Source organism: Aptenodytes patagonicus, chromosome 4 (genome assembly GCF_965638725.1).
Source record: "Aptenodytes patagonicus chromosome 4, bAptPat1.pri.cur, whole genome shotgun sequence".
In the NCBI taxonomy this organism is placed as follows: Eukaryota; Metazoa; Chordata; class Aves; order Sphenisciformes; family Spheniscidae; genus Aptenodytes; species Aptenodytes patagonicus.
Window position 1 is genome coordinate 32587420 of NC_134952.1, and position 27859 is coordinate 32615278.

Consider the following 27859-nt stretch of genomic DNA (forward strand, 5'->3'; position numbering starts at 1 on the left):
TTTTTTAGACCACGGTACGTGGCAGGACCGAAGTCACAATGTTATCTTATTGGTACATTGTGGCAGTCAAATAATTGATGCATAGAACTGACTCTCTTGACTTTTGTAAGACGGGACACCAGCAATTCTTCTCGGCATCACACATTCATTTGGAACTGGAGGACATATGACTCTCATTTATATCATGAGCCTGAATGCAAACTCAGGCTGCCCTGTGGTGTGTCTACATAACCATTACTTAATAATCAATGGAGCATGAGTCAGCTCTTTGAATATAGTCATAGTAGGCATGAGGGAAACTTCCTGATGCTTGGGAAAGGTCACTTACGGTTTTTCTGTATGTATTTTTTAAGATACCAGGCATATGGCATTGGGAAGAAGTATTCTGAGTCCTTGTGGTAAATCATTCTGGTCATTAAATCTTTTAGCTCTAACACAAGGCCTTAATTCTGCAGAAAACATATCCACATACCCATGCACATGACACTTCTGACATGCACAGTCTTGTTGATTTACACAGATTTACTCATGTAAGAAAATACATTTAACTGATTGCAGAATGAGGTTTAAAGAAACAAACTAAACTGAGGCTGAAATTCTAAATTGTATAACCTTGTATGATTCATAAGATTTGTTCTTAGAGAACCTGGAAAGCTCTCTTTTTCTGCATCTGCTCGTGATCATTTAACAACAACATAAAGGATTTCCTGCTATTAAGCCTTGAGTATTTAAAATTAAGCTACATAGAAGGATATTGGTCCTGAGAACAACACAATAAAATTCCTCCTGTCACAGATTTCAGTTTCCATTTGTCAAACATAGATATGGCAGTACTAATAAACGTAATGCTGATGTGCAAGAACATAACAGATTTGATTCCAAGTATCACTAAATCTGACTTGCAATGAAGAAATAGTAGTGCAAAGCATGGGTTGCCACTCTTTTCTGAGGGATTTGGGAATTGTCTTGCCCAGGCCCAAGTGCGAACAGGATGTCAGAAAGCCCAGACTGCAGTTTTTAGATTCCCTACCACAGAAACATTCCTGTAAGTGACCAGAAATGATAATTCCCTCAGCTTTTTTAGCTCATGTGGAAAAGATGCAAGATGTGTTCGCGGGTCTGAGCTGATCTTGAAGAATTCTGACCTCTTAGCCCATTATAGGCAGCCATAACCATAACACATTAGACTGTAACACATTTAAGCATGATACCTTTAAATATAAATACACCCTTGTTCACACTTTTCTACTGAACTACTTGAATATTGGCAACTTCAGGTTCGATTATTAGCTTAATGTGAATTTTTCTTATAGAGAAGTTTCCTATTCTCAAACACAAGAGGCTTGAATGAAATGAGAAAAAATGAAAAACGCTCTGGATTTTGCAAAACAAACAGAGACTATCTTCCAGGGAGGCTGTGCAACGTTCGGTATATTTTCCTCCCAGTTGGGTCCACTTGAAGCAATAAGCAACACGCCAAGAGGAACCGTAGCACTCTAATATAACAGACTTAATGCTCTTGAACCCACATGCCTCCTATGGTGGTACACATGCAGTTGTGATGTTATGTTGTGTCAGTATTTATGTAGCTGGCTGAAAATGGGGTAGGATTTTTATGAATATCAGCACTTAATGTACAAATAACTTATTGCATGTGTGATTATAAAATGAGGAATTCCTAATGTGAAACTTACAGTTCAAGGGATTAATCTAAAAATCTTCCAAACATCTTAAATCCATTAAGAGCTGAATATTTCCTCTGTTATTGTAAAATCAATTCTTTTTAGGACTAAGTGGAAATTTGTTAACATTTCTAAAAGTGTCCCCATCCACTATAATTTCCATTAAAACTTCATTCCCACAGAAAAATGTCAACCTTTAGTCTAATCATATCTTACAAATATTTGGAATGCATCTGTACAAGATGAAAAGCTTTTTCTTTTTTTTTTTTTGTAAGGATGAAAAGTCTGTATGTTCGATTATGAAATGCTTTAATTGGCATGACTGCCTGACGTGGTGTCTGATGTCCCCTGTCCAGTGCCCTTCATTTACAAGAGCGAGGCAGCAGATGGCAGCATACAGTGAAAAAAATGTTCTTAACATTAGAAACAGTACAACTAGCAATGTTACTGCTGAAGAAGTCATAAACTTTTGCTTCCCTTTTTAAAAAACAGTTATCGTACATAACCAGACTGATACAGTGTTGAAAACAGTGTCAGCAACTCTACAGAAGGGAAGAAGACATGAGAAAAAAACCTGTATATAAGCATAGCTGTTTTAAATGGGTTGTAAGAAGAGACAGAAATGTAGACATACAACGTGACGTCTTGGAAATACTCAGAAGTCTTCATGCTTAGCACTTCGCAAGCTGGGTATTTAGTTAGAGTCCCAATACTGTGTTGGGATCGAACTTCAAAACAAAAGTGGGCAGCCTAATACATGTATTTCCCGGGTCACAATGCAGCTATATAAAATGGCAAACCTTTTATTGCACTATGAATTTCCATACACTTTGGTCACTCAGGAATCAGTATTGAGGGACAGAAAAAGAGAGAGAGAGAGACTGTCCCTGACCAGTGCAGCACTGTCAAAGATGTCATAACTGGATTCAGTAGTTTTGGTTCAAATTCCAGGAGTAGCTTACTCTCATTGCAAAAAGAGTGCTCACCTTTAAGAGTTATGATGCTTAAAAGACTTCACAGAACAAAAAGCACCTCTGCCATTTGCAGTTTGCTGTTGCTTTCATTTGAGGAAAAAAAAAATACACTTGAGGTTAACATAGGAAGTTATATTTAAAACAGAATACAGATTCCTTTGGAGAACAAGCCAGAGTCAAAGAAAAATTTTGAGAGGTTCATGTAAGTAACACAGCATAATCCTGCTGTTATCTACTATGTGTTTGGCAAATATAGCTTCATCGTAATTTACATGTTGAAAAAAACTTTTTGTAGGGTGAAATAACAGGCTGTGAGAATTCAAATGAAAATGTGATTGTGCTAAAATTTACTTTCATAATTAACTGTCTTACCCTGTCTTTTAAAACACTTTTTTTTCCTAAACATAAATGTGAAAGGCAATACTAACTTAATCAACATGGTCAGATTCTGAAGTCTTTTCTCATTTTCTATTCGTAAAAAATCTTAAGTTTTAAAGAAACAATATTTTAATTAATATTGCATATAAGAGTCTTTCTCCCTAATGCTTACCAGAATAACTTTCAGTTTTTCCTGAATGAGTAAAATAAGAATTCAAGGAACACTGTAATATCAGCAAAATTTAGAAAAGTAATATGAGGACTTTAATAAATAAATAACTAAATATAAAATAAAGGTATTATTCAGTGAGACCAAAACCTATCACCTTTCAAGTGGCGTGAACCACTGTGAAAAATTTGTCTGCGCAAATTCATTGACGTATTCTGTGTGTGTTTGCACACCTCATAGTTCATTGAACTAACTAGGAAACATAATGAAGTGGGAAATGTAAACATTTCAAACAGTTGCTGCCGTGATAATTTTTTATGAATATTTAATTCTGAAATCAAGGTTTCCTTGTACTTACCAAAAACTTTAGCTTCATTTCATAATTTAAAAAAGTGTAGTAAAGTAGCAAGAAACTTGAACTCTATTTCTTAATCTACAAATCTATAAATTATTCTTCGCAGAATGATTTTGCTTTCTCTAAACAGCTGAATTTTTAAAATATAATATGAATCAAAAACATATGTGAAAGGTTAAATTATTTTAGTACATACAAATGAACAGTTTGCAAAACTGTAATCTAAATAATACAACCTTTTTTCCCAATCCTGTAAGAAGATTTATGAACGTGTACTCCTGAGCTCATCCAGGCCTTCAATGAAATCAGTAGCTGCACCTGAATCCCATTCTAGTGCATAGCCAGACTAGGTCATTTGGTACTTGCAGGCATAATTGGTGCCTAAAATCACTTTGAGAAATAAATGCATTTTAAATGAGTCATTACAGCTAATCTGAAAAACAATCTTCTCCTAGATACCAGCTATTCTGGTGATAATAGATTTCTGATTACCTTTGCACAGCGTGATTAAGGCTAAGTTGGTCACTGTTGAAGCAAGAGGGACAGGACTGCCAAGAAAAGCAGTAGAAAATAACCATGGCTGTTTTTTTTCACCTGAACAGAAAATAGATAGGCTTTGCAGAGAGCAGATGTTCAAGGACAAAAATTTGGCCACAACTTTTAAGCCTTAGTTGCTATTGTCCTTTATCCATTTTTTTATATTTAGGGAAAAAAAAGGCAATGATAATTGATTCAAGCTTTCCTTAACTAGTTCGCTTTTAACTGGGCGATGGAGAAGGCTATTGTAACTTATGTTTTATTAGTAAAATATACTTTAAATTCTGTAGCCACATATTGTTTTTATAATAATCAAGCCAAATTTAAAAATAAAATAATTTCTGGTATTTATTGTTGAACAATATTATAAGCGTCCAGATGTGTGGCATTAGTTTGTAGAAGGCAATGACATATAGGATATTTACATTCCTTGCTCTCCAAATCCAGACTAGACACTCCCATTTTCCAGTGTTTCTCATGACCACTGGGGCAAAAGCCTGTTGATTTGATATTTTTTTAAGCTGATTTCAGCTCCCATGTGATTAATGTTTGCCAAGTGTATATATTTGAGTGTTAATATTCAAAAATCATTGTCTATTTTGGAGACTGGTGAATAAAACCCCAGAACATAGAGATGTGCTCATTATAGAAGCATGAACATTCTTTACTCTGTAAACATAAGTAATATAAAGATGCCAAAAACATTTCTTACTATCCAATCCTAAATTATGTGGAAAATGTACCTGTTCAATCATGTGAATCCTTATTGCATAAGGATTGTCCATTTGTGCACCTTGCCAAACATGTACATTTTGAACTGTGAACCAAACACTCTATTGATCACATTATGCTATTTTACCCTGACCATGAAATGTAATGGTGGCAGATTCCTAAATTTAGGATGAAGGGTATTCAGCTGTATACTTCTCACAAGCCCAAAATACCATGTATGTCTGCATAGCAAAGGCTTTCGTGCTGCGCCCTGCAGAATCATAGAAAAACCTTGCTATAGAAATAGCTTTCTATAATGCTCTGGGGAGAATCCTCTTAGAATCATAGAATCATTAAGGTTGGAAAAGACCTCTAAGATCATTGAGTCCAACCGTCAACGCAACACCACCATGCCCACTAAACCATGTCCCTAAGCGCCTCATCTACATGTCTTTTAAATACCTCCAGGGATGGGGACTCCACCACTTCCCTGGGAAGCCTGTTCCAATGTTTAACCACTCTTTCAGTAAAGAAATTTTTCCTCATGTCCAATCTAAACCTCCCCTGGCGCAACTTGAGGCCATTTCCTCTCGTCCTATCGCTAGTTACTTGGGAGAAGAGACCGACACCCACCTGGCTACAACCTCCTTTCAGGGAGTTGTAGAGAGCGATGAGGTCTCCCCTCAGCCTCCTTTTCTGCAGGCTAAAAAATCTTCTTCCTTGTCATGCCTGTATTCAGTAAGGAGTACTCTGTGCACGTATGCACGCATGTATATGTGTTTATATATATATATGTGTACTGTACATAGGCATTCACACTGACAAGAATAGATTTGACTATCCGTAAGTGATTTTTTATGAAATGTTAAATAACTTGTGTGTGTAAATACCCCCCCAATTTTCTTTAAAAGAATATCTACTATTAATTTGAAAAGAAAATTATAATTGATACTGAATTTTAAATACAATTCTGAAGATGTCTGCTACTGGAAAGCTTGTTTAACGTTTCATAAAATCTCCCCATAAAAATTTAAACCGTCCTGCTTTTCCATGAACCAATGAGTGAATCATTTCCACTAGGATTATCAAACCAAATTCTGCTTATGGATATTCCAGCACATTGTGACATTGTTAGAAATTTTATTTTTTTTTTAATTCCATATAAAGCTGAATTAACATAAATGGACATAGTTTGTCTATACACAAATTTCCTATATCTAAGATAAGATCTTGTGTAGTTAATATCTTTTCCAAGGTCTTTATCAGGGACTAGATTTGAACCCATATCTCCCTGCCTTATTATTCCCACCCCCCCAGTCTGCACATGATGTCGTGTTTTAATTGTACAGTCTGCTTTTGATCCAGTCAACAAGATTGCTATAGTTTGTTTAAAAATACCACATATCATTCCATAATGTAACTAATTGCATTTGTACTCTTGTTTACATATTATTAATAAACACAACAAAATAAGTTGTCCTTGGAGACTAAGCATCTGGAATCCTTGAAGATCTGCAGTTGCAAACACCAAAAAGGAAGTAAAATCTTTGAGACAGTCCATTACCATGAAAAAGTAGCTTGCTGAGTTTCCAGTGCAGAATAAACCTATTCGTACACCAGCTACTCTGACAAAAAAAAAAAAAAAAAAAAAAAGAAACTATGACAACGGTCTCCCTTACAGATAGAAAAACACACTCTGAAGATCTTTATGAGTGATCTCTACATGGAAATCATCTGTACAGAGACATCCCTGATGTCCGTTCTGGGCAGTGTTTCAAGGAGATGCCACTCAATATACCCTTTTTAAAAATTCATCCTGAGTAGAGTCCGACGCTAAAGACGACGAGAAGAATACAGGAACTTCTTTTCTAGTGGTATGGGATGGCAGTCAAACACCTAGCAGCAGACTACCTAGCCATGCAGACCAGGTGAACCACAGGTCTAGAGATACACAAGGGTGAGAACTAAGGGTTATTTTCTCCTAGTGTGTTCCAAGAAAACTTATGCTTTCAAATAAAGCTTGACTGCAGGTAGGGAGGCAGCTGAAGTTTTGAACAGTTGAAGCCACAGCGCATGTTAGCACTCAGTTTGTGGATCAGAAGGGTACACAGTCAAAGCAATCTGAAAGCCCAAAGCCAAAAGGAATACAACATATCTGAGAGGATATGTTGTATTCCTTTTTTTTCCCAGTTTGCAGGAGAACTACACTCGAGCAAAAATGATCCACATTTTTGTACTTATCAAACCTACTATGATAAAAATGAACATACATTTTCTGAACATACTAAAAAGAGCCCGTCCCCAAATCCCACTATTGAGTGTAATAAGTTGCAGCATGCAAAACTTCAGGAAAGAGAGTTGAGCTTGGAGGAAATTTAACTTCACTTATCAAAAAGGTTAACAAAAGGGGACTTTGGATTGTAGCTCTACAACCCACACATCAGCAGAGATTTTTTGAATATTCACAATTACTCTACAAATTAAAAAAAAGAAAGGATCTCTCCAAAATCATATACATTAAAAACTATATAATAAAGCAGTATTCGCAGATATGTTCAGTGTGATATATCCATCACAGCAAAAGTCAAATAAATACTTATTAAAGGTGAATTCACACATAACATCTAACTCCAAAGGAAGTGACTCACACTTCTGCAAAGCCAGGTGTTAAGTTCCTCAAATATTAGTAGAGAAACCTAAATTTAAAAGTGATGTTTAATACCTTAGAGAGTGTCTGCGCTCTTCTCAGGATCTAGGAAAATGGGATATCACCTTCTAGCATAACATATGTTCTTATTTGAGAATTTGTGCTGCACTGTATGCAATGACAGAGTGCAGAGCTCTCTATTTGCTATAGTTATGCACTGATGATAAATTACAAGTGAATTTATTTTTGTACAAGTGAACAATCCGAAATGTAAATGTTTATTAGAACTTTTGTTACTGCCTCAATCGAAGGCATTAGTTAACTTGCTATTATTACAGTGCAGTAAATGACAGTTGGTCTCCATTTTATTTTTTATAAACTTGTTATAAACATATATATTTATGCTAACCACACTTTATATTTTAATATTTTATCCCAGATTTTCTGCTGGTCCGGTTAGCAGCAGCAGTTGAACTCGTGAACAGATGGAGCAGGAGTTATGCTAAGACTTTTCAGCCTGGGCGAAGTTTAGAAGAGCCTAGATTTTTCTGCTTCTTGAGGGAGTGGAAACAGCAAGTGCAAGAGGGAACAGAAAGTACGTCAGGAGTTTCTAGGACATCCAAGCTTTTCTGCACATTCTGATGGCTGAAGCATTATGAAGAAGGATTCTTTGGTAGATAGACAATGGCAAAAGAAAGGACCATGCTCCTGATAGCTGTATGTATCTATGAATGGATACAGAAGGAGGCTCCTTGCTGTATCTGAGCTCTCAGACCTGACCTTCCTCGCCACCCAGTGTGCGTTGGCACCTGCAGGAATGGGTCTGTCTGCTCAGAGGCTTCCCTCCGATCCTCAGCATATGAAACTGCTTGCCAAATTTGTCCTTAGAATGACATTCTCCCTTCAGTAGGGTGATACCTCAGTTTGCAGTACACAACAGTTTAGCCTCTCAAGAGGACTAGGGTGGCTGGGTTTGGGCAACATAAATCAGGCTACATGATTCAACCGCCTTTTTCTCTGGCTACATCCTCCATGAGATTTAGGACACATTCCAAGTGATACCACTTCAGGAAACCTTATCTTCCAAAGTAAAATGGAATAGCTCCTTTAATTTATTTTCTCACATAAAAACTCAGCTTATTATAATCATCAGCTGATAATAGTGTGTTTCTAAATGTGAAACTTCTAGGATTGTTTGCCACTCAAATGGCACCTTGAGACAACCTGCATTATTAGTCCTTTTTTTTTTCAGTGTCACACACATACTGCTGTACAATCCATGTAAAGAATAGTATAAAATATCTTTATTTCACTTCCAACCTGGTATCATGAGTGATGTTAAGAAAATATAATCTTTGTACTCACCCCAGCCTTTGGTTTAGCTCCAGAGCTGGCTACCGAACAGGGAGATGCTGGGTCAGGAGCATGGATGTTAGGAGACAAGTTTGTTTGTGAGTGACTTACTGAAGCAACATCCACTCCACTTTCAGAACCAGATTCAACATCCTGTAAAAAAAAAAAGTTGCAAGTCTCTAGCAAATGTGAATATGAAATAAAAATCTAGTTCTTCTAAGTAATGGAAGTATTTAGACAGGCCCACTCAAATATATATGGTTAATTCTCTGTGTAAGAGTAATTCCCCTTATTCTTTTCCATTACCTACACATTCACTTGCTGTCCTTTTCAATGTGGTGGTTTGCATTAGCTGCTGTTCTGAAATTACAAATCACCACTAACATCAAAGCTATAGTTCCCCTAAATGTTAGAATGCAAGGTAAGAAAAATCAGTTTGGGGTTGCAGAAGTCTGACATTTTTCTCTGATGTTCAGTATTTCCTGTGTGCTCCCACCTTCTGTCTCCGGCAGCGTTGCAAGCTCAGAGAACATCTGTAAACCATTACACAGCTGAAATGACATCACCATCCAGCAGTTTATACAATTCAGAGGTACAGCTCCCTAGTTTTTTTGGAATCAGCAGACACTTATCAGCCAAATGCTATTTCTGGTTAAAATGCCCTTACTTTAATGACACTAATTACATTCCTTTTTTGAGAATAAAAAGAAGAAGAAATATAGTATGTTTTATTTTTGAGGAAGTAAAAATATAGTGCATGCTTGATTTATAGCATAGAGTGAGGGCAGGAGATTATACTGCTTGTAGATAAATTGTGACACATATCTGGCAAAGAGCTGGCTATGCATAGAACCAGCCATATACTGTCAGGATTATTAGCCGAGGTGCAGCCTGCGTGAATACAGCCACACAGTACACAGAAAAAAGCCTGAACTATTAACCCCAGCCAACTCTTTGCAGACAAAGCCTCCGTTTCCTAATACCAAGTTCCTAGAATAGGTGAAATATGGGGCAGAGACATCTCAGGGGTTCTGCTCCTGAACTGGAAAGAAATGGCAACCCTTTGATTCATTAATTCCAGTTAAGCCTCCGGTCTGCCAAACAAACTGTCAATTAGACAGGTACCTCTACACCAAGTACGCAAGTGTGCTGTTTTCTGAAAAGGGTTAGAAATTAGAGACAAAGCTGCACTCTAGGTAGGACCATGCATTTGAGTCAGATATTTCCTGCCAGTGAGTCCTCTGCAATGTGAAGCATTGGGAAAGCAGCAGAGCCATGGAAATGACTCTGTAGAAGTCAGCTTGGGTACAGCTGCTCTTAGAAGCTCCTGCGTAGCAGAGCCATGCTGCCACAGTGCAGAACCACGTTCCCTGTCCCATTACCCATGTTTTTGCATCACCTTCAAATGCTTCGTTACTATAAAATCGATATGAGACTGAACACAATGTACAAGTGCCCTGAAAACCAAGTTTTTTGATCTTCTGATTCATAATACTCAAAGGCTCAAAAATTCCTAGAAAATTAGCATATATAAATAGCATATATACCATGCTTGATGCAAGCTGTCTTTCTGGAGGGCTGCTTTGCAGCATGGAAACAGGTACCGCCTCTCCTTATCATGCAGGCTTACTTATACAGATTGCCCCAACTCCCTTTATTGCTGTAAGAAATTAGCTAAAATGCTGGCACTCATTGGCGAGATATGGAGAACAGATGTTAACATTGTATTTCAGCTTTCCTCTCCCATCAGTGCTCAAGGAGATACTGTGAGAACATTGATATCCAGGGGGAAAATGTTTAACTATTAAAAGTGTAATTATGTTATGTCCTTTAAAAATGACATATTATATAATCTTCAGCTGACCAAACCCACAGAAACGTAAATATAGCTTTTCTCACCTACAGACCACGCACTTGACTATACAGCAGTAACGAAGTCTGGCTTTAATAGGAAAACCCCCTCATTATTTAAAAGAAAATACCACTAACAAAAACAAACGACCTGAATGTTAGCCTAGAGATCTTGGGGCAGTATTTCTCAGGTTTCTTAAACTGAAAAACAGCTGCAGCACATGTGGGTGAATTTAACAGGAAGCCTGCATGAGAACACCTTGGGTCAGCCATTTCGTGTTCTTCACAGTTACATGTGTAAACATTTTTCAGAAAAAAAGAACGCATCAATCATGCTTGTGAGCTGTCTAGTCTCTCTTCAGACTACTCTCAGCAAGGAATTATCTCATTTAAATAAATCAAATAATTAAAGAAATTTAAACAATTAAAGTTCTGCCCAGAATCTTGTTTTGAATGACAGAGGATTTCCTAAGTGTGTCTCTGCCAAAAATTTCATGGACCCTCCCACTAGCAGAAAAACAAGACCTGTAGCTCAGACTTACTTTCAGTTCTAACTATTTAATGTCAAATGACACATACACATATGCTCTGAGACTGGTGTGATCCTGACTCTGTGCTGACTCTGCATTTACAGTAAGCGATAATTAGAGAGCCAGACATTTTCTGAATCTTGTTGATCTTCCTTTCTTTCATCTGGGAGCTCTGAACCTCTCATTTATGAAATGGTGCCAAAAGGAAATAATGGATGCCACTATTACTGCCTTCAAAACATACATATATACAAACAAAAATACCTGGCAAATTCTTTACAAAAAAAGCTTTAGTTCTGAAACCAAGGAGCTGATAAATGTGAGGACTGTGGGGGGGGGGGGGGGAGTGAAGTAAAACCAGATTCTTCTCAGAATAATAAGAAAGATTAAGCAAACTGCCTTACAGGTATATGCCTCCGTTGGTATGTTGGGGTGCTGGATGGGGAAGAGCCTGCACTGAGAGCATTTTCAATATCCTGATCAAGCTGGTCCAGTTTCATAATTAACAGCACCATTGAATCCAGTCGTGATCGGTCCTGATCTTCTGTTATTTCCTAAGGAACAGAATATACAATTGTTAAATCTGAAACAGCATTACTTGGAAAGAATAAGCTCAAATTAAGAGCATTAATTTGGCATGAATGTACATTGAATAACGAGCAGAAAAATATCTTTTTTAAAAAAAAAAAATACTGTTTTGTGTAATCAATTCACAGAGCACTGACTTACTGCTGGGAAAACAAGCTATATTAATATTTAATATACATTCATTATAGCAATTAAATAAATTAAAAAATGATGTACAAATACATCATTATCATTTCCTTGATACACATACTCTTTAAAGAGCTAGTGATTCTAAACCCTGCCTCCAAATATTCACCCCAAGTTAGTTAATTTGATTGTACAAATACAAATGATGAAGGTTAACGTATGATTGAAATGGGAGAGAAGGAAGTTCAAAGAAGGCATTTTCCGGCTCAGGACTTTTCCTTGCGGAACTCATCAGCGTAACTATGTTTTGTCAATTCTTGGCAGAGATTTCTGTCTTGGTTGGAAATTCTTGATATACATGAGATACGATAACATTATAGTAAATACAGCATTGTAGATCCTCCAACTGGAAAGAGAGAAGGATGAGGGGTATTTACATCACAGCCTTAAACACCTAGTTTATGCAGCTTATTTTCCTATACTCCATTTGTACCAAATGGAGACAGAAAAGATCCTTGAAAGAACAACTCAAAGCAAGATCTTCAGTTAGATGGAATAAATAATGCTCTTAAGGAATTTCTCCCTCTCTTTCCCCTTTATACAGAGAGTTAATGCAAAAGTTAGCCAATGAGCCTGCCTCAAAATTCAGGAATATGAAAACCCCCACTGGATTTTAACAATAGGAAGTTAGAAAATAGGAAGTTCCATTAACTCACTTAAAATAATATTTTTATGAATCCTTCTCAAGAAATGGAAACAAAGATGTTATAATTACTTCATTGTGTTCAAGAAGTAGGTAATATAAGTGCCCAAATCAGCCTTTTTTGATAGTCATTAAACTGTTTTTCAGGCTACACAGTAACTTCTCCTAACTAGTTAGGATTCTATTAGAGGGTTTTTTATAGACTTCTTCAAAGACGTTGCAAAACATGAATTAAATGATTCCTGCTAGAATTAAAGGAACTGTATAGATAAAATAGTCATATAAAACATGGTCTACATGGTCTTTATGTGAAGACAGAGCCGACCGAAGGTTAGTTAACTAAATCTTAGAAAAGCAGAAATACAAATCTGTCAGTCCATAGCAGAGTTATGAACAACGTTCAAAGCAAAGGCCAAATCCAGGAAAACTGTGTATTTCATTTTTTATTACAACATGATATTTTGGATTGGTTTGCTGAAAAAGCTGATGAATTTGCAGGACCTCCTGATGAACCTGAACTGAGTTTAGAATGACCCTGAGAGAATATTACCTCAAAACAACATAGCAATCAGTGAAATGGGTTAAGTTTCACTTTCTTTCAAACTGAAAACAGTGTCCCAAATGATTAATTGAAACTCCATGCATCTTCATTTTAACCGATGTTAAATTGACGTCTGAAGTTTGCAAATGTCAGAACAGTTATTTAATGGGTGCAGAAAATCCAATGGAGCAAATAAGGGTCTGCTAACAAAGGAGACATGACCTCCTTTGTGGCATGGGGCTACATTTGCCATGGTGGGTGAGATGGTAGCCAGTTTACCCATCCAGAGGGGTCCAGTGCTGTTACCAAAACTAGCCTCCCACACAGTCCCCTAACTATGTGTTTATTTCTATTAGTTTTGCTTGGAAATATAAAATTGGAAAGGCTAATCAACCTAAAAGTTACACTTGACTTAAAACCCAAAAGTTAATTGCCACACCACAACAAAACGAGTAGTGGTGACTGGGTGGGGTTTTTTTTTTTGTTTGTGGTTTTTTTCAGACCAGAGAGATAACAGGCATTTTACAGGAAGACAAAAAAAAAAAAATCTGGAATTTTCCCCAAGCAAATTGTTTGACTTATCCTGCCGAAAAAGTATAAACTTGCTCTGCATGTAGCAGATTGAGAATGTTGGAGAAGAATCTGCTGAAATGAAGAGGTGGCAAAATATTGCTCAAAGTGATACTCAGGCTTGACACAATGGGCTGGCTTTGCAGGCAAACACCTCTTTCAGAAAACAATAATATTATCAGTACAGAATTTAGCTATTCTGTTCAGAAGTCCTAGCAATGGTTTGTCGTTCTGACTGCTGTTGGCATCAACCTTGTCGCGAGAAGTTTTAACATTTTAAGTATAGTTTCTATGTTCACAATTTACTGACTAACACAATAATCACCTTCTGTTTGGCCAGGGGACTATTAAATTGTATACATGAAATCCTAAACATTATACCAAAATTTCAACATGTACTAATAAAAAAAGGCTAATCTTGAGTTGGAAATTCAGTGCAACACACTAAATAAATATTATTATAAGATTAATTTATGTTTAAACAGTTTTAGCCTTGATATTATCTAATAAATTTCCAAGAGCTTTATAGCCTATTTGTCTTCTTCGTATCTCCCTTCTGAGATTTTATTACCGAAGTGTGATATGATCTAAAGCCAGCAATATATTAGCAATTCATTTGTTTTCTTTTGAAAACACAGTATTTCCTTTGCATCCAGTCTCTCAGGTTTTTCCCCACTGATAGCTACTTACCTTCCAAATTAGTACACAATAATATAAATTACATTTACAGAATTATACAAAAATCCTACCTTTACCATTATGAAGTCAAAACTCAGGCATTAAAAGGTGCCTGGTCAAAGACTGCCCTTACAGCCTTAATTCCTGCCTTTAGGCATTTGCATTGGGCAATTCAGGAATGTATCACAAACATATACAGTAGGTCAAACTTGAGAAGTTATTTGCCTGGAGATTTTATTTTTAACATGTCTCCACACAAAGAGGAAATACTTCAGGTCATGAACTGGAAGAAACAGTATTTCTTTTAATTTTTATCCTCACTGGTGTGATAAAGGAGCTAGTTAAATTTGAATATATTCATATGTTTAGAACAGAAAGCATTGTAACTGTTCCCAGAATGAAAGATGCTTGAATTACTCCTAAATTAAGTATTAAACCCCAAAGTTAAGGTCATATTAAAAGAAATCCCAACGTTTTTACAAGGAAAACAGTTTATGAGTCCTGTTGCTATCGTCAGCAAACAATGCTAACAAAATTACAATTTTTTAAAAAACACAGTTGCAGATGAGATTCAGCCACTTTTTTTAGACATTTTTGTCATTTTGGAGCTTATACTGTTATTGAAAAAAATAACACTATTTTTTTTTCCCTATGTACTCCTCTGTCTTCAAGTGCTTGTTTGTCTTTTTACTACCAAGCTGCTTTGTGCCTGCACAAACTGAAGTTGTTTATTAACATGATGTCCCTATAGCACTCTGCATGGAGAACACCTGGCAATTTCTGAATATAATGTCCTTTGTGCATAATGTTATATTTTTGATCTTGGACATTTGACAGATAAACAACAAACACTGTACAAAGGCAACATTAGTCAGAGTATTTCTAAAAAGTACCTCTCCCCCCTTTTTGTTTTTAAGTTTGCAACTTTTATACCCATATTATCAGAATGTTATGATGATTTTAACCTACTCTGAAATAAAAGAAACCAGTCAAGGAGTACAACACTAGTTAAGTTTGGATTTAATACATCCATTTTCTCTTATCAGGGCAGGGCAAAACAGTTGAAGCAGATACCCTTCTCTTCCTCTATCTTAAACCCTTTATTTCTCTAAGTGTATTTTTCACCTTCTCCTGTAGCCACTGTTTTACAACACACACACACACACTTTTCTTCCTATTATAGCCCCTTTTCCCACATGCCTCTTTCAGCTGAGTAGAGCTGAAGCAAAGGGTACCTTTTGAAAAGATGTACTTTTAAGAGTAAAACCTATTTTAATTTTCACAGCAAAAATTTTGTACAAAAGTAGTTAGTACACAAAACTAACTTTGTGCTCTCTCTTCATATTCTCAGGGGGATTGAATCACTCCCACCTTCCCTGTAAGGGCTCCCTTTCAAAGCATCTGCTGGTTTCCAGACCAGAGCAGACAACCCCATTAGAATCATAGAATCATAGAATCATAGAATCATTGAGGTTGGAAAAGACCTCTAAGATCATCGAGTCCAACCGTCAACGCAACACCACCATGTCCACTAAACCATGTCCCTAAGTGCCTCATCTACACGTCTTTTAAATACCTCCAGGGATGGGGACTCCACCACTTCCCTGGGCAGCCTCTTCCAATGTTTCACCACTCTTTCAGTAAAGAAATTTTTCCTTACATCCAATCTAAACCTCCCCTGCCGCAACTTGAGGCCATTTCCTCTCGTCCTATCGCTTGTTACTTCGGAGAAAAGACCAACACCCACCTGGCTACAACCTCCTTTCAGGTAGTTGTAGAGAGCGATGAGGTCTCCCCTCAGCCTCCTTTTCTCCAGGCTGAACAGTCCCAGTTCCCTCAGCCGCTCCTCATAAGACTTGTTCTCCAGACCCCTCACCAGCCTCGTTGCCCTTCTCTGGACACGCTCCAGCACCTCAACGTCCTTCTTGTAGTGAGGGGCCCAAAACTGAACACAGTATTCGAGGTGCGGCCTCACCAGTGCCGAGTACAGGGGCATGATCACTTCCCTACTCCTACTGGCCACACTATTTCTGATACAGGCCAGGATGCCATTGGCCGCCTTGGCCGCCTGGGCACACTGCCGGCTCATGTTCAGCCGGCTGTCGACCAACACCCCCAGGTCCTTCTCTGCTGGGCAGCTTTCCAGCCACTCTTCCCCAAGCCTGTAGCGCTGCATGGGGTTGTTGTGGCCGAAGTGCAGGACCCGGCACTTGGCCTTGTTGAACCTCATACAGTTGGCCTGGGCCCATTGATCCAGCCTGTCCAGGTCCCTCTGCAGAGCCTTCCTAACCTCGAGCAGATCAACACTCCCGCCCAACTTGGTGTCGTCTGCAAACTTACTGAGGGTGCACTCAATCCCCTCATCCAGATCATCAATAAAGATATTAAACAAGACCGGCCCCAGTACTGAGCCCTGGGGAACACCGCTCGTGACCAGCCGCCAACTGGAGGTAACTCCATTCACCACAACTCTCTGGGCCCGGCCATCCAGCCAGTTTTTGACCCAGCACAGAGTCCACCTGTCTAAGCCGTGAGCCGCCAGCTTCTCTAGGAGAATGCTGTGGGAGACAGTGTCAAAGGCCTTGCTGAAGTCCAGGTAGACCACATCCACAGCCTTTCCCTCATCCACTAGGCGGGTCACCTGGTCATAGAAGGAGATCAGGTTGGTCAAGCAGGACCTGCCTCTCATGAACCCGTGCTGGCTAGGCCTGATCCCCTGGTTGTCCCGCTCATGCCTTGTGAGCGCCCTCAAGATGAGCCGCTCCATAATCTTCCCCGGCACCGAGGTCAGGCTGACAGGCCTGTAGTTCCCCGGATCCTCCTTCCAGCCCTTCTTGTAGATGGGCGTCACATTGGCAAGCCTCCAGTCTTCCGGGACCTCCCCCGTTAACCAGGACTGCTGATAAATGATGGAGAGCGGCTTGGCGAGCACCTCCGCCAGCTCCCTCAGCACTCTCGGGTGGATCCCATCCGGCCCCATAGACTTGTGAGTGTCCAGGTGGCATAGCAGGTCATTGACTGCTTCCTCCTGGATTACGGGGGGTTCATCCTGCTCGCCGTCCCCGTCTTCCAGCTCGGGGGGCCGAGTACCCCGAGGATAACTGGTCTGCCTGTTAAAGACTGAGGCAAAGAAGGCATTGAGTACCTCAGCCTTTTCCTCATCCTTGGTGACAATGTTCCCCCTTGCATCCAATAAAGGCTGGAGATTCTCCCTGGCTCTCTTCTTGTCATTAATATATTTGTAAAAACTTTTTTTGTTGTCTTTAACGACAGCGGCCAGATTGCGTTCTAGCTGGGCTTTTGCCTTTCTCATTTCTTCTCTGCACGACCTAACGAGATCCCTGTACTCTTCTTGAGTCGCCTGCCCCTTCTTCCACAAGCGGTAAACTCTCCTTTTTTTCCTGAGTCCCAGCAAGAGCTCCCCGTTCAGCCAGGCCGGTCGTCTTCCCCGCCCGTTCTTCTTACGGCGTACAGGGACAGCCTGCTCCTGCGCCTTTAAGACTTCCTTCTTGAAGATCGTCCAGCCTTCCTGGACCCCTTTGCCCTTCAGGACCGTCTCCCACGGGACTCTCTCAACCAGCGTCCTGAACAGGCCAAAGTCCGCCCTCCGGAAGTCCATGGTTGCGGTTTTGCTGCCCCCCCTCCTTACTTCACCAAGAAGCGAGAATTCCACCATTTCATGGTCGCTAAGCCCAAGACGGCCTCCGACCACCACATCTCCCACCAGTCCTTCTCTGTTAGTAAACAGCAGGTCGAGCGAGGCACCTCCCCTGGTAGGCTCACTTACCAGCTGTGTCAGGAAGTTGTCTTCCACACACTCCAGGAACCTCCTAGACTGCTTCCTCTCTGCCGTGTTGTATTTCCAGCAGACATCCGGGAAGTTGAAATCCCCCACGAGAACAAGGGCTAGCGATTGAGAAACTTCTGCCAGCCGCTTATAGAACGCTTCATCCGCCCCTTCATCCTGGTTGGGTGGTCTATAACAGACTCCCAGCAGGATATCTGCCTCGTTGGCCTTCCCCCTCATCCTTACCCATAGACACTCAACCGTACCATCATCACAATCGTTGAGCTCTATACAATCAAAACACTCCCTAACATACAGGGCCACCCCACCGCCTCTCCTTCCTCGCCTGTCCCTTCTGAAGAGTCTGTAGCCATCCATTGCAGCACTCCAGTCGTGAGAGTCACCCCACCATGTTTCTGTGATGGCGACTAAGTCATATCTCTCCCGCTGCACAATGGCTTCCAGCTCCTCCTGCTTGCCGCCCATGCTGCGTGCATTGGTGTATATGCACTTGAGCTGGGCTATCGATTTTGCCCCCGGCATCGGCACGCCACCCCTAGGCTCATCTCTAGAGAGCCTGGTTTTATCCCCTTCCCCCTTCGAACCTAGTTTAAAGCCCTCTCAATGAGCCCTGCCAATTCATGAGCCATGATCCTTTTTCCCTTGTGAAAAAGTGCCAGTGGGGTTCCCTGTGGGAAAGGGAGAGGATGTCCCGCTCCAAACAGCCCTCTGTTAGGGCCATCAGGGCACCACCAGCCTCGCTCCTCCCCCACACTCTTGTGTCAAGATGCTCATAATTTCTTTGAAAAGGAGACCTTGGTTTTTAGAGGCAAGCCTATTGCACAACAGCAAGGGGAGCTTAATTACCCACAAAAGAAAAAGATCTTTTATGGAAAGAGTTGGCTGAGTTTTGTCTGGTATTCTTGATCTGCAGCCAGCTGGACTGACTTAAGATCTTGTATTAATGCTATGTATTTCAGATGGCATTAAATTACCCATTCTCATCTTTCCTTGCTAAAAAATACCCTTTGTAAAAAGTAGAAAGTTATTAAATCACTGATTTTATACTGTGAAGGTTTTCATCTGAACTGAAAACAAACACAAAGAAGAATGCAATATATAGTATTTTGGAATTATCTGTTGATTTTTACTAACAGGTGTATAAATCAGATGTGTAATTTTCATCCTACATTGCAGCATACTGTTCACAGACTTTGAAAAATACCTAAGAATTTTATCTTTCTCTAAATTTTACACTCTACAGTACCATCTTAGAGTCCTATTCTTCATTATATTGGAGGAATTGCAGGCAGAGAACATTAAAACACAGTGAAAAAACTAAAGCATTCCATTCCTTTTTGATTTTAATAGAAAACATAAACTTCTCAAACAGTCATTACTGCATTAACATTATATGAATTTTCCTGCAATACTAATGAAAATAATAATTGGTGGCGCTAACTCAGGTAACTAAGAGAAGCAAACCCAGACCTAAAATTAACAACTCTAAATTGTATATCTCATCCAATGTAGAAGATAATTATCTTATACTTAGAATACAATTTCATAAACTACAGATGATGGGTGAAATCCATCTCTCTATCTTTGGAGTTACACTTGTTTACAGTAGCCAGCCTGATGACACCCAACTCCCAGTAATCATTCCTGATTTAGGATCATGTCAGGATTATGACTATGAAAATTTGCCAAAATCAAATCCCATAGAGGCACAGAGCACAGTATGAACATCATCTGTCTTCATTAGGTGGAAAAAAATTTAGTTAAAACATAAAATCATTAATCACACTCTTTCCAGCATAAACAATGTTCAGTTACTTTCTGATTTCCTTCTTCCTCTTAATATTTTGTAAATTAGCACTATACTTATTCTAAAAGTCACCTTTTATGACTAAACTTTTATGACTATGACTTACAAAGTAAGCAAAAAGCAAGTTTTTACCTTTACTGAACCCGTTTGTTATGAGGGGAACAACTTCAGCTTTGTGGAGAATATTATGACAGTAATCTGAGCACTAATTATCAGACTGGAAAAATACTGTGATTAAATAGAACTGTGATTAAACAGAATGTCAGTGAAAGATGACTGATGCTGCATTTTTTATATTATTGCAAAACTACCTCAGATCTATTAATCTTGTGCAGGATCAACAAGAAAATACTTCAGTGAGCTTCTTATTGCTTTCCTATTATGCTATAAATCAGACGGAGTCAAACAAGGCAAAATAGTGGCTCTACTTAATCATCAGAAATGAAATCAGCATCAACGACATTATGAAATTAGCTTGGATACATGTCTGTTTTTGGCATGTGTTTTACAAATACACAAATAAGTGAATCTATTTATGTACTTATATTTAATATGCCTACTTTATAGATTGGTGGAAAGGAAGCTGGTTTGGTTCGGTTTGTTTTAGTTTTGCAGTTAAATCAGAGGGAGGGTTTGCCATTCAGGAGATCCATTCTGGTCTTTGTGATTTTGTTTAAGCCTAATTTTCAGGCTTTTTGATTTATCAAACTAAATATTCAAAGTAAACCAAGAAAGACGAATTGATGTCAATGATCACTCACAGGGGTCCTCATATCTATTGAAATCAAATGAATAGAATCATTTCTGTGAGACTGTGGGAAGTCCAAACTCCAAATTGTATCATCTGAAAGGAACAGCATGTGAGAAAATGTAAGTAAATTGATCACAAATCATTGAGTCTCTTTGAATTTACCTATTATTAACCTTTCTATTTTATAATATTTAAAAATGTTATATCACAATTTTATAATCTGTATAACAGAGTTAAAAATGCAAAGACTTTCTGAGGACTTCAATTTCCATAATATTAGAAATTAATTTCTCCGGGCAATAAAACTGATCATCATGGAAATTAATATTTGAACCATGACAAGTTTTTTTGACTCTGACTGTCCATATTCATCCAATTTGGAAGTGTTTGAGAATGAGAGTTACAGGTGTCTGGATGCCTGATGCGGCACAAACACTTAGGACACCCCATTCTTAAAAGAAAACTTGTACTTAGGGAAATATACCTGAATATATGTCAGACACAAAAGATTTCACATATTTGGCCCATTAGTATACTTCATAATTTACTTGTGATTCGTTCCTCCTTAAGACATGAGACACTCGCTTCTGGAAACACAAAGGTGAGGACAATTATGAGCCAGCAATGCAACCTCATGGCAAAAAATGACCAACAGTATCTGGGCTGCACTAGGAAGAACGTTGCCAGCAGGACAAGGTGGGGATCCTTTCCCTCTAATTCAGCCCTGGTGAGACATATCTGGATTCAGTGCTGGGTCCAGTCCTGGACTCCCCAGTACAAGAGAGACATGGACATACTGGAGCAAGTCCAGTGAAGATGATTAAGGGTTTGGAGCATCTTTCATATGAGGAGAGGCTGAGAAGGCTGGAACTCTTTAGCCTGGAGAAGAGAAGGCTCAGGAAGGATCTGTCTGATGAGTGAGTAAGAAGATAGAGCCAGGTGCTTCTTAGTGGTACCCAGAGACAGGACAAGAGGCAACGGGAACAAATCAAGATACAAGAAATTCCATTTAGACCTAAGAAAAAAACTTTACTGTGAGGGTGACTGAGCAGTGGAATAGGTTGCCCAGAGAGGTTACGGAGTCTCCATCATGGAGATATTAAAAATCTGACTGGACACGGTCCTGGACAACCTGCTCTGACTCTGCTTGGACTAGACAATCTCAAGAGGTGTCTTCAAACCTCAACCATTCTGTGATTCTGTGATATTTTTTAACACTTCTTGCAATATGCTTTTTAAAGAGGACACAAACAATATTATAGTGAGAACCAGTGTGGCATTTAGGACACTTTGTTTAAACTGTTCTCTCCACCTGTGATCCCCTTGCCTCAATTTCTTCACCCTTTGTCACTCTGAAGGTCTGAAAGAGACAAAGAATAGGTACATGGACAGAACAAAATAAGGCTTATCATAGGTTAATTGGTTGGAAGGACTTCGGAGGTCTCTAGACCAACCTTCTGTTCAAGTAGGGCCAGCTGTGAGATCAGACCAAGCTGTTCAGGGCTTGATTCAGTCAGGTTATGGAAACACACAAGGATAGAGAATGCATAACCTCTCTGGGCAACCTGTTCTCATCCTTGACTGTCCTCATGGGAAAAAAGCTTTCCTCTGAAGACATCATCTAATGCATTTAAAACCTGGAACTAAGGAATTGTTTACATATGGAAAGCAGACCCAATACTTTCAGTTTTACACTGCACTGAAGAAGGTGCAAAGAGGATGGGGGAAGAGGAAGGAATATAAAATCTAGTTTGTCCTCCAGTTTACCAATGAAAACATAGAAGCCAGGTAATGGCTACTACATATATGAAGTCTATTAATGACCCCACAATACCTGAAGATATTGCAGTAGTAGTACCGAGCAGCCTCCTGAAATTAATGGGACTATTCCCACAATTGCAGTGGACTTTGAATCAGGCCTAAGACAGACACGAGAATTAAACCCCACAAACCACTGTGCACTCTCCCTTGCTAATAATACCTTAATCAATTTGCCTATTATCTGTCTGCCTGGGGGGGGAGCCTCCACTGAGTGTTTCAAGTCCAGTTAACTTAACAGGTTGCAGAAATTTTCCTATATTTGCTTTTCTGTGCAAGCAAAATGTTTGTGCAAAGCTAGGAGGCATTATGGAAGAAATGTCCTGTTATATGAAAATTATAACAAATCCTCATATGAGGGGAGCAGGTTTAGCTGGTTTTTTAACTTTGTAAATCTTGCCATGAGGGCTTAGCTTGAAGATATCCAAGTTATCATACATTTGGGTTTTTTTGTTAAAAATACAAATATTTAGCTGCTTCTGCCTTTTACTTTAGTTTTATATAACTCTTTTGAGTCCTATTGGTTTATTTATATTTCTATGTATTTACAAGTCACATAAACACACACACATGCACGCATGCACTCTGATTTGTGCAGTGAAGAAACTTAGTACCTTGATAATAGGTTTAAATTTGGCATTTTCTAAATGCAGAACTAAATATTACAAGTTTACCTGGAGAGACTAATTAAAAAAAAATCCATTGGGTTGGCTCGTTACCAAGAGTTGCCTGAGAATTTTTATATATTGAATGACAAAATATAGGAACATTTTGCAATAGCCTGCAGCTCACTGAAATCAGCCCAGTGCTTATGGCTTCTGATAATCCGGTCAATTATTTAGATATCTAGCTAGAGACAGAAGAATCTGCATTTATCATTCTGTTTTTAGTAATCTTGCTCAAGTTAGCCATTTACATGAGAGATTCACTAGGCTTGTCTGACAAACACAAACAGTTTCCAATCCCTCTCATGTCTGGAGGAGGCCATTAGAAGAGAAAGGGAATAAGGAAAGCTGAGATAAGGTGCATTCAGCAAAGAGTATTTTCTTCCCCTGTACCCTGAAGCATGACTAGAATATGGAGACCTCTGTAAAGAGGCAACAAAGAAATAGGGAACTTCAGAGTTGATGAAAGAAAGAACGTTCAGAAAGAACGAGGTGGGGAATCCAATGTGAAGAGAAGAGCTCAAGTTCTTGTATGGAAAGCTATATGATATAGACAGGTATATACCAACCATACTGAATCTAAGGGAGTCCAAGCAACCACGTGTCTGAAAGGACACCCAGGAACAAGGCACAAAAAGTGTGAAACCAGATGCATAAGACCTGCTTTAAATGAGAGTCACCAGTTAATCTGCTCTACTGCAGAATGGACCTACTTCATTTGTGCAGTGAGGGAAGTATCACAGCATAACATGAGAATCAAAACCCATAAACCACTGTCCAGCTTCTTCCAGGTGAGAAATAGAAATGGCTGTCTTAGATGGTTAAAATGCTAATCTATTAAATTAAGGGTTAAATTAAGAATGCAGGTTGAAAGAGACGAGGCGATGTGTTGTGATGTGGCGTGGGATGTTCTATGTGTGATGTGACAAGACCCGGTTACAGTCCTATTATCAAGATGGGTAAAATGGAAGACATAATTTGTTTTTTTTTTCTTTGTTGTGCTATTCAGCAGCACTAAAGTGCAGCTGAATAAAAAATAAATCTGCACTGAATAAAGTGCAGATCAGATAATAAGGCTTGTAGAAAAATGAAGTAACAAATAACTACCACTGGGATGAAAATGGTATTAAAAAGGTAAGGCAATGGCTACCTGAGTGGGAAATATTAATGCTAATCCAAACAGGACATTTTTGTGGTACAGAAAACAACAAAAATACAAAAGTGGAGTTATTTTCTGCAAATGTAGAAGAGCAAACTTCTGTGAAGTTTGGCAATATACAAAACTTTCCTGCACTGTTAATATTCTGTCCCTGCATAGAGCACCCTTCTATGCAAAGCTATTTGGAAATCTCTTTTAAATATTTTGGTGTTAATTCTGGTTCATTTTATCAGAAAAAAATGCACTAACTGAAGATTTTTAAAGTCATGCAAGTGTCCCGAGAGAATTGTTTAAAGATTTTCTTAAGCTTACTGTTGTGGCAGATGTAGCAATGGATGATGAAGGCTGTTGCAAACTTCCAGAAGTTATAGCAGAGTCATGTTTTTCTTGTGCAGACATTTCGTGACAAATAGAGGAGGGAAGCTGAGAATTTAAACTCTTGTCTAATAAGACTGAAATTGTTTAGAAACAGTGAACTTCAAAATAGCACTGTTTCTTTCAGTGGCAGTATGTTCTCTGCAGCAAAAGCATTGTAACAGATCATCAGAACGCTACTTATGTTTGCATGTGACTTGCATGACACGACTGATTTAGTTGTCAGTATGTAGAGAAAAACATTTGTAAAACTGAATGACCTTTTTACTGCAAGGCTTAATCAATGTAAAACCCCCCAAAATCATTATAACAGTGATGGTATTTATAGCACATGCATCTCCAAGAACAAGACTTTGAAGAGGGAGACCAGGTCTCTTCCTACAATTAAGAATGATCAGAAAAAGTTGTGGTCAAACATTATTTGAAAGTCCCAAAGCTCAAAGATTTACTTGCTTGCCTCCCAGTTTTGCCCACCACACTGCTGCAAGACTGGTGCTTTGCTGTAAATCCACGTATTCTGCATAGCTTCTCTAATATTTACTGTCTGAAGACTGATTGTTAGCTATATAAGTGCACTTGATTTTGCCTTTAGCAATGAGCTAAAGGCTCTATATCTATTGGCTATACCTCTCCATGGATTGTGCAGACTGCTCATTTCTTTCTTGCAAAGATTCCTTTCAACACCAAGACAAACTCTAAAGGACGTTCACTACTGTATAGTAAATCCACTACTTAACCTTACAGTAGTCAATGATTTAAAATATATTTTCACCTTACAAGATATTAATAACAGTTTAGTATTTCAGGATTCAAGTGTGATCAGAACTCAATTGTTTAGTGACTTTGTACTTTTTTTCTGTTTATAGTCCTCTGAACTTAGTTTTAAAAAACAGATATCAAAATCATGATCTGATATGGGTCATGGTTTCATGGTTACTTTAATTTTCCCAAAATTCACAGTTCTACTACAAGTTGCTGTTCCCTCATCTACTCTCCCAGGCTGCCCCTCACCTCCCCTTGTGCCAGTGCTAGTATCCAGTAGTGAGCCAGCGGGGATCCAGCTGAACATGGTCCCTGGGAAAGGCGTAGTGATGAGCAGTGTCAGTTCCCTGGTCTGGTTCTTCGTGCAGCCATGCAGATGTCAGTTCTGGCCAAGGAAGGCTAAACAGAGGCAGGACAAAAAGCTGTACCAGTTTTTCTTTCTTTTGCAAGAGCCTGGATTTATGTTGGTGCAAAGTGACCACATAACTGTAACCTTATTTTTACAGGTGAGGTTATGCTGATTTTACAGACATTGTAGGGTCTGGGGGCTTCTCAGATGTTTTTCTTCAGGACACCACTACAAAGAACTTAAGGGAGTCTGCACATTTGTAATGTAGTTGGTGAGGGTCTGAAAGAGAGGTGTATTGTCAAAAAAGAGCAGTCAACTGCTGTACTCTGCCTCTCAATTCACCCATGTATCCTTTTTTAGCTTTGCCAATCTATGCAGCTGATGAAATGCCAGAATTTTTTTTTTTTACGTCAAAAGTTTGTAGGAGAACATGATAGCATGAGAAAATCCATTGCTAATTTTTTATATTCAGTGAAAGGATTTTAAGTGCCTTGTTTTCTTGGAAAGGAGCTCATTACTTCCCATGTGAAAATTGGATTGTCCCTCTGACAATTACTTTCTTATTAAATTACTTCTGCACAGTAAGATTTAAACCAAGGGTAGTTTTGTATCACAAACCACAGCACTTTGATATTTATAAGAACTGTTATTGGTGACTGAGGAGGTGGTGGTAAAAATCTTGATCTTGAATGAGGATAAAATTTGTATTTGTGAATAAGACTGAACCAAAGTTAGAGTTCAGGTTTGGGTTAGGACCCAACACCCTTGAATTTTCAGAACTTTTCTCAGCAAAAGTGTTTCAACAAAAGGGTTACAAAATTAGATGTTCATATCAGACTTCTTAGCTTAACTATACGGAAGCCTAGTCACAGGCAAATCAAGCCCCCCAAACTGGGATTGAGATCAAATACGTGGGGAGTGGAAATGTTGATCAAGGGAACTGTTATTCCTCTTCAGCCACATGAAGAGATTCTAAATAGCTCGAAAAGCCTTCATAGAGCACGCTCTCTCTTTCACTTTGCATTCTTAGCAAGTAGTAACAAATGGCAATCAGAGGTTTTGAGAAATTACAGAATCAAAGGAAGCTGGATCACCCTTTATATGGCACACCCCATATTTTACAACTAAGATATGTCCTAGATTAAATAGCCAAGATGCTGCAGCATGTCATGTCAGCTTCTCTGAACTTCTGCAAGAATTACAAAATGCCTTCTTCAGAGCTGATAATGGCCCAAATTGGGTAAAAACTACCAAAACCCCCTTGTTTACCTCAGACACCCCTTAATAGCATCTGTCTTCTATAAATTGTTGTCTGAAATTCATCAAAGCTAAGTGTCTGACCATGTGGTAAGTGGTTGACTGGAATTTTGTAAAAGTCTGTGGTTCAGACAAGGAATTCCGCTTTTCTTTATAATATATTCAGCTATTTCATGTATGCCTTTGAAATATGTTTATGCGCACTGGAATTATTCTAGCTATTAAATATTGCTTAATGGGATTGATCTGTGCACAGTGCATGGCATTGAGGGCTTGATCAGACATACAGACTGGCCTGTAAACTAGCCTTTAGGATTGACTATCCATTCACATCAAAGGACACAACCCATGTAACACACAACCAAAAGACAAAGTTACTCTGAAAACCTCATTCTTCTGCAGCTACCTTTTTGAATCCTTGAATTCATTCTCCCCTAAAAGTTTGCTGCTTAGATTTTTCTGTCATTCACTTTAAATACTCATTTTCCTTTAGCATTTCTATCCTAAATCCTTAGAAGCATGCCCAGAGTTGCACCGCATAACTGTTATTAAAGCAATTTTCCATAAACATTTAAATGAACACATTTTGTATACTTGTTTTTAAGCATTCACTGCTTTCTCTACTGAAGTTTGGCTTCCCAAGTCTAGTGACTATTTTAGTCTGAAACCATCAACACTAACTGCTTTAGATATTACACAATTTTAAATATTACAC

At 38.8% G+C, this 27859-nt stretch overlaps 1 protein-coding gene across 2 annotated transcripts in view; it reads right to left on the minus strand.

The window, feature by feature from the left end:
- DLC1 (DLC1 Rho GTPase activating protein) overlaps positions 1 to 27859 on the minus strand; it is a 247831-nt gene that overhangs the window by 169082 nt on the left and 50890 nt on the right. For both annotated transcript variants that reach the window (XM_076336305.1, XM_076336306.1), the window contains exons 3-4: positions 11592 to 11741; positions 8819 to 8959 (exon numbers count right to left, since the gene is read on the minus strand). In XM_076336305.1, the coding sequence (XP_076192420.1) occupies positions 8819 to 8959; positions 11592 to 11741 (291 nt within the window). The remainder of the gene's footprint in view (positions 1 to 8818; positions 8960 to 11591; positions 11742 to 27859) is intronic.